The sequence below is a fragment of the Nothoprocta perdicaria genome, unplaced genomic scaffold (genome assembly GCF_003342845.1).
Source record: "Nothoprocta perdicaria isolate Ctin4 unplaced genomic scaffold, notPer1 scaffold_83, whole genome shotgun sequence".
Classification (NCBI taxonomy): domain Eukaryota; kingdom Metazoa; phylum Chordata; class Aves; order Tinamiformes; family Tinamidae; genus Nothoprocta; species Nothoprocta perdicaria.
Genome location: NW_020456121.1, coordinates 2,943,672 through 2,951,412, shown reverse-complemented (window position 1 = coordinate 2,951,412; position 7,741 = coordinate 2,943,672). Strand labels below are relative to the sequence as shown.

General features: G+C 45.8%; 1 protein-coding gene across 1 annotated transcript in view; it reads right to left on the bottom strand.

Annotated features, from left to right (window-relative positions):
• Positions 1-4,900: 4,900 nt before the first annotated feature.
• The window catches only part of ATP5MC3 (ATP synthase membrane subunit c locus 3), a 3,046-nt gene continuing 205 nt past the window's right edge, over positions 4,901-7,741 (bottom strand). The window contains exons 2-4 of the mRNA XM_026052026.1: positions 7,028-7,105; positions 6,456-6,649; positions 4,901-5,149 (exon numbers count right to left, since the gene is read on the bottom strand). Coding sequence (XP_025907811.1) covers positions 5,035-5,149; positions 6,456-6,649; positions 7,028-7,105 — 387 coding nt within the window. The 3' untranslated portion in view covers positions 4,901-5,034. The remainder of the gene's footprint in view (positions 5,150-6,455; positions 6,650-7,027; positions 7,106-7,741) is intronic.

Below are 7,741 nucleotides of genomic sequence, written 5' to 3'. Positions count from 1 at the left end.
ATGAAGTGCAAAATTGAGTCATTAAGAATCTAAAAACCTGTATCTACACCAGAAATCACTTCTACACCAGAAGAATGGTTGAACATCAGAACAGATTGCTCCTGCAGGTTGTGGCATCTCTGTATTTGGAGCTGTTTGAAATCCAACTGGCCACAGTCCTGGGCAACCTGTTGCAGGCACTCTGGTTGGACCAGATAATCCCCAGAGGTCCCTTCCAACCCCAACTGTTTTGTGCTCCTGTGAAATAGGTTGGGAACAAGGGCACTGCAGGGCCCTCCTTGCCAACAGGCCGAGGGGAAGGTCCCTGGCAGAGCCAGCAGCTCAGCTGGAATTTCCAACCTGACAGAGCGCAGGCTGCCCTAGTGCCGGAGCCAGCAGGGCACAAGCGGGAAGGGGACGGGCCGCTGCATCACGGACCAGCGCCGCCTTGGGCTTCCGCCTCCCGCCTGCCTTCCATGTCTCCTCTGAATGCACCTGGGCAGCTTAAAGGAAACAGGCAGTTTTGTTATGCTTGGGAATAACGATAACCTTAACTCCACTCAGTGTTAGAAAAATAAAAGTTATAGCTTTGAATCATACTTATTCATGTAACTATTTTTATATAGAAATGCAGCATCATTTTAACAGCTCATACACATACTGAAATTGGGAATAAAACCACAGAAAAACAACAAACTAACACAAAAACTTAAAAACTTTTAGACATGAAAATATACAATTGTAGGCTTAAGCTAATTCACACTGGAAAAAGATAGAAAAACAGCTGATGAGAGAAAATTAACTTTATGCAGGTGAGCATGCAAAGCTTAATTAAACAGGAATCAAAACAACATCATGTTATTTGGGTTGAGGCCACACAATATTTAAAGTACCACAAAAGCAGCATACAAAATGTAATAATGATTTATGAAATTACACAAGACACAGTTTAGCAGCTGAGCATCTTCTGTTAGATACTGCATAGGGAAGAAGTTTCTGGAAAGAGGCACACCAACTTCATTTCTCTAGAATTTAAGAAAGGATAGAGATGAGAGCTAGACCAGCAAAGACAACCAAACTTTCAACTAGCTGATGAAACATTAGCCTGCAACACCCCTATTAGCATATAAACTCACTGCAGATAAAATAACAACGCTCCACATGTAGATCAAATGATTTTTTAAGCTTCTTATTTTTCTCAATGCGTTATATAGCCAACAGCCCCTGGCAAAGTTATTGCCCTGTGTGTTTCTGTTCTTTATGTCTAATAAGACAGTCTCTAGACTGGGGTTCTAGAAAGCAGAGCAACAGACCCTGAAGGAACTCAGAGGAGCACCTCGCTTCACTGTTTTGCCACCCTGTGAGCACCTGTGCAGAGCTGCTCCCATCCATACAGACCAGCTGAGGTGCCACGGGAAGGTGGAAGGCATCATGACCAGAGGACACAGGGAAAACCGGAGCCCCAGGAAAGAGTTTTCCTCCTGCTATCGGCTGAGACTGCTTCTTTCTTAGTTGTCAACTTTAGCAGGATTATGACTTTAATCTTTATTTGCTCTTGTCTTTTTTAACTCTGTGAAGCTCTACAGTTGGCAACAGGTTGGGGCAACACACTCATCATCTCAAGCACTGAATACAACACGAAAAAGAAAACAGAGCTATTAATTTTAACAGGTGTAAAGGAAAGTACAAAGGCCTTGCCTCAACTAGTTGGAAAGCGGTGGGCAACACGGAATTTTGGGCTTTCTCATAGTTTCTTACTCGAGGGCGGCAGAACGGCTGGCAGGACCGTTATGTGGAGAGTAACCCCGCTGCTGAGCGCGAGCCATGCAACGCAAAGTAAAAGCGCAACCGCGGGCCCGCGGCACTGCCTCGCGGACCCCCTCACAAGCGCAGCTGCAGGGAGCGGGTAAGCGCGGGCAGCAGCGCGGGCAGCAGCGCAGGCGGCCGCCCGGGAGCGCCCGCATGGGCCGGCGCGCGGACACCGCAGCCCCCGCTCCGCGCGGGGCCGCCGCAGAGGCGCCCAGGCCGCGGGGGCCGCGCTGGCCCCGGCGCGCTCCGCAGCGGGACGGGCGCAGGGCCGCGCGGAGCAGGCCCGGGGCCGGGGCCGCCCCCCGCGCCCGGCCGCCCCGCAGGCCCTACCTGGCGGCGGCTCTAGGGGCGGCGGGGGCCGCGGTGGGGGAGGGGGCGGCGCGGCGCCGCCATGTTACCGCCGCCCGGGCAGCGCCGCCCGCCGCCGCGCCGGAGCGGGGCGGCCGCCCCCGCCGCGGGCCGCGAGGAGCCCCCGCCGCGGCGCGCGGGGCGGCGGGAGGCGCCGCCGCCGCGCGCTGCTGACAAACTCACCGCCAGCCCCGCGGCCGCACCGCGCGTTAACGGCCGGGTCCCCCACGGGCTTCCGTCACATCTCGCGAGAGCGCAACTGACATCTCCGCGGGCGGCGACGGCGCGCGAGTCACGTGACGGCGCGGGGCGGGGCGCGGGAAGCGGCGCGCCGCTGATTGGTTGAGGCGGGAGCCGCGGCGGGCGCTGCCCCGCTGTCTGTGTGGCCGGAAGTGGAGAGGGGCTGGGCGCGGCTGGGCCGCCGCGCTACCTAAGCAGGGTCCGTCCTGGTTGGCTCGTGGATGGGTGACCGGGCAGCCCACCCCGCCCCTGTGCAGTGGGCTGACCCGACTTCAGGTGGATCGAAGTGCCAAGCTGTGTCAGAGCTGCACTCTGGCACATTGGGTGAAGCTGCTGCTCAACAAGGGTTTGTGCTCAAGCACCACGAATAATTTAGGGGAGCCACCCCCAAAATCTTCTAGCAGCTGCATTTCTTGGCTTTAGTTTCCCCCTCCTCCTAACCACATAGCTGCACTTCACATAGCGTGTCTGAAGCCGTGGCTCTGCTCTGCCAAACATTCAAATTATTTAACATGTATCAAAAATGTTATAGAACTGTAAAAGCATTTATCTGATTTTTTTTTTTTTTAACAGATAAGAAAGAAGGCACATTTTGGATTAAAATTATTCTCATCACCTCTGGGGACACAGTTCAGCATCTGAAACTGGGATGCAGTTTTAGTTTTATTCTGTGCTCATGTACTCAAGTTATCTGCCTTTCCTCCGTATGAAATTGACAGCCACCTTACCAAACACTAACCAACCAACCAAAAAAAAATAAAAATAAAAAATAAGAAAAACATAATCAGAAAGAAGGAAAGTCGAAGAAGGAAGCAAGACAGAAGGATGAATCATTTCTACCTGCAACAATGACATAAGAACATAGTAACAAAAGCACTTCCTTCCTTATACATTAAGGAAACATTGTTGTACACATCACTTACAAGGTGGATCTGCTCCAAGGGACTCTAACAGCAAACCACAAACACAATCCTCGGTTGAGAAACTGTAACAGTCTCTGCTTGAGTGACCTTCTGTAAGGCCAACAAAGTCCATGCCAGAAGGAAAACGTGACAAAGGTTTCAAGAAAGTGAGGTCTGCAGTATCATTTCATCGGCCTTTCAGCAACAGTTTTGCTTGAGTTTGGATCATACTCAGTAGCCTAAGAGGGATTTAAAAGGTAACAAGCTTGGGAAGATGCTAATAGTAAAATTTCACATCCATACCTTGGACCACCCAAGATGTTTGCTTTTAAGACAAATCTGATCATAAAAAAAGAGCGTCTGTGTTGACAAGGTGAACCACAAGGGAAAGGAGTGTAAATCCAGAAATTCCAATTCAAAGCTATTTAAAGTAGCCAGTAAAGTAACTAAATGCTTTCTTTTCTTAGGCTAAGGAGCAATAGCTTAGCCAGAACCCATCTCTGCACCAAGCACACTTACTGCTAAATACAATTTACAGAGTGAAAGCTAGGCCCAACTGAGAAGAGTATGAAGACTGTGGCCTGGTGAAATCTCAATAATATAGGAATATAGTCTGGTCTTAGACTAGAGGCTAATCTTTTAATCTTTTTGTGAAAATCACTATTTTCTCCAGAGCCAACGTGACAGAAGCAGCCTCATAAGCTATGTGCCCAAGTCAGGCTATATGAATATCAATTTGGTATTTGAGTTCAGATTAAAACAAAAACCACATTTATACTTCACACTGACCTGGCAGTCACTACTCACTTCTTTATGCTTCCCCAGGAACAGGCTACCTACAGCTCAGTGTAGACTCCTTCCTGCATTTATTTCAGTACTCATCTAACAACAAGACTATAACACTGTTGTTTCCTTTGGAAGAATCCAAAGGCCAATTTTTCTGCATTTGTTGAATAAGTAGATCTATTAATTAATATCCCAAGCAGAAAGCTTGATGTAGTAGATCAGAAAATCTCCACTGGTTAGCACAGTACTACAACGCTTGTTGCTAGAAGCATAGACAATGCACTGTCCCATTGAAATACAGGTACTGTGAGAAGCAAAGCTTGACACTTTGAGAAGCAAAGCTCTCAAGCATTTTGTTATTAGAAACACTTTGATCTCAGTGACTTAAAATCAGAAAGCTGGAAATTCTCTAATTAGATGATGCCAAGAATGCACTAAGTAAAAGCATAATTTTCAAGTGCCACAACTAAATGCATTGGTCAAAACAATGCATAATTTAAAGAACCAAACCAAACAGTTTAATCTGGACAGGAATCAGAACTGACTGAAAAACCTCAACTAGGGTCACCAAAAATTACACTGCAAACTGATGCAAAAAAACCCCCTCCCCTCTCCATGTTTGTAGATTGTTTAGCTCCTTCTAGCAAGGGATACTAAAATACCTTGTGTGAGCTAGCATAACAAAAAAACAATTTGTGAATTGAAACAGTTCTAATCCTTAAGCCATTGCTTTAAAGGTCCGATGTTACAGATAAATCAGGAGAAATCCATGGTGACTGACTGATAACCTACTTCCAGATATCCTAAGGAGAAAGATAACAAACGCAGGCAACAGGTTGACAGTTAAAGTTGTTGTCTTTAATGAAATGACTTTGGAAATAGTATCAATTTCCATGACACCAACATCTTGGGAGTCCCATAAAATATGCAGTATTACATTCCGATGCCAATAGTACAGACAGATGTCCTTTTACATGGCAAATAGGATCAAGAAAGCAACCATCAGACAGAAGAGACCCATAGCTTCAGACAGGGCGAATCCCAGGATAGCGTATGAGAACAGCTGCTGCTTCAGAGAAGGGTTTCTAGAAGAAAGCGAAGGCATAAGACCTTTTTATCGTCACCAAATATGATATTCATACACAGGCTGATGCATCTGACAGATTCAGAATCTCATGCCACAGGTGTCATAACAATAGAATACAACAAACCCAAGCAGAAGTAATCTTTAGCAGAGATTTCAAAGGCAAAAGATTTCATTAAGACTGGGCTCAGATAATGTTGACTGTTTTTAAGAAGTCATACAAAGCTTTTCCAAGTTGGTGTTGTTTTGTGACTACACTTGCATGTCCTTTGGAATGCAGTTTCTTCAAACTCATACATTGTCATGTATTACACACCTGTGGCATCAGAATTGTATTCCAAAGAAATTCCTAACTCTACATTATTGCAAGTAGTTGCAGCTAAATGCAAGAACTGAAACATCTAGAGTAAAGAAACAAGTATGCAGCAGTTTGCTACAAATACACTATTATCCCTCCAATAAGTGTGGGAGAAATAAAAAGTAAAAATCAATATTACATTATGAAATGATTCCTTGCACATGTTCACACGTTAAAAAAAAGAGCACTGTCAAAATCAAAAAAGCAGTAGTTCTGCAATGAAAAACTTCTGTTTCTGCACTGCAAAGCAGACATCCCTGTCTTCAGTAGGGCTAAAAAATCTTTTAGACTCAATTAAATCTTAAATCACTCAGAGTAATGATGAACATGATACCACCAGTGTTTTGTACCTGTATCAGTCCTGCTCTTCAGTGATACTGTGTGAACTCTAGGCACTGCATGAACTGTGTAAGCTCTACACAGCAGAGCTGTGTTATCAGTTTCAGTTCAACCTCCTACTATTGATTTCTGCCTCTCTTACTCCTTCAGATTCCAAAAGGGAATAATTAACCATTCAGAGTAGTTTTATACTTAGAGATGCAAAACTGAATGCATTGAAAAAGCATTCATTGAAAAAAGCAGAAAAAATCCAACTACATGCTAACAGTTCACATACAGCTCCTCCTTACAGGATTAAGGATTCAGGCTAGATTTTGACTTATGTTCTGAAACTGAACATGGGAAACATTAACTGTCTAATCACCTCACCTTCTTCAACTCTCTTTTCTAGAGTAAACTGTACAGAGTTTTGAACTCAGCGAGTCTCATGCTGCTGAATATACTGCAGCTTCATATTACCCTATTCAGCCCTATTTGATATCACTATTCATTGACAGAATTTACAACAGCTCTCCAATCCCTCCTGCAGCTCAAGTATCTTATCTGGAAGTGCTGTGTCAAGATACATTTGTTTGCATGCAGTTCAAGGCTTTTGAAAGAGAGACATTACCTGGCATAACCAATGATTAGACTACCGAAGACCGTTCCAATACCAGCACCAGAACCAGCCACACCTACTGTGGCAGCCCCAGCACCAATAAATTTTGCAGCAGTGTCAATGTCTCTGCTGATAGCACTAGTCTGGAATTCTCTAAGTGCTAGTCGGGAGACAGTGTTTTGGGCCCCATAAAGTGTTGAGTTGCCCTAGGAAAACAAAACAACGGGGAAAAAAACCATTATATTTGAACACAGACAATTTTCTTTGACCACTTTGATATACTGTTACTCTTCAGTTTTAAGAGCTGTATTAGATCCAATAACTGATTGCTCTTATAAGTGTTGAATCTATATCTAAGAATTAACAGTTCAGAATGTTACATTTACACCTGAACACAGTTAACACTACATGTAAAACACTCATCTCAGGGGAAGCGGCAAGACAGCAATAAGTATTATAAGAGATTCCATTTCAAGCAAGTGTCACTCTGTAGCTATTTGCACTAGTAGGTGTGAAGTCTAGATTGAGGACATTTAGGCTCACCAGGTAATTTAGGAAGATACAGAATTTTGTTTATAAGGTACCTCTCCAGTCCCGACCTCTGGCCTGGAGAACACAGACACCGAAATTGGTCTGTACAAGACTCTTGATCCAGCACGGATCTGCAAAAGGAAGAAAAGTGTTATAAAAAGAAAGAGGCATGTGGTTACAATGGATCCCATACAATGTCTTTTTGTTAGATTAAGAGCTTATTATCTACTAAGCCTCTTGTCCTACCTAAAAGACAGCAAGCACTGCATATCTGGATATGCAGCAGAAGACAGAGAAGCTGGTGCTTCCATGCCGTTTGATGTCTTTCAGGAGACATTACTGGGACTAGCCGGATCACTCAGTGAATCCATACAAGCATTATATGGATGGAAGAAAAGGAAAAAAAAAAGCTAGCAGAACAGCACAGGAGAGGGAAAAAAAAAAAAAAAAAAAAAAGGAAAAAGAAAAACGCGATGGGAAGGAAAGGCCAGGAGACAGCAATGTACATTTTGCACTGAAATGCAGTAAAGGCAGCCAGAGGGCATTTTGAGGCCGCTCAAGGGAAGCCGCACGCAGGCCCAGCGGGGTGGCAATGAATGAACCTTCCGCCAGCGGCCTGGCGCGTCCTTGGGCCCGCGGCCCGCTAAGGTCACGGCGGCTCCGCGCCGCGCTCCCGCTGCGGGGCCGGGCCGGGAGCCGCCGGGGAGGCCCGCGGGGAGAGCGGGGTCCGCGCTGGGGAAACCGGCAGGGCCGTGGAGGGCAACGCG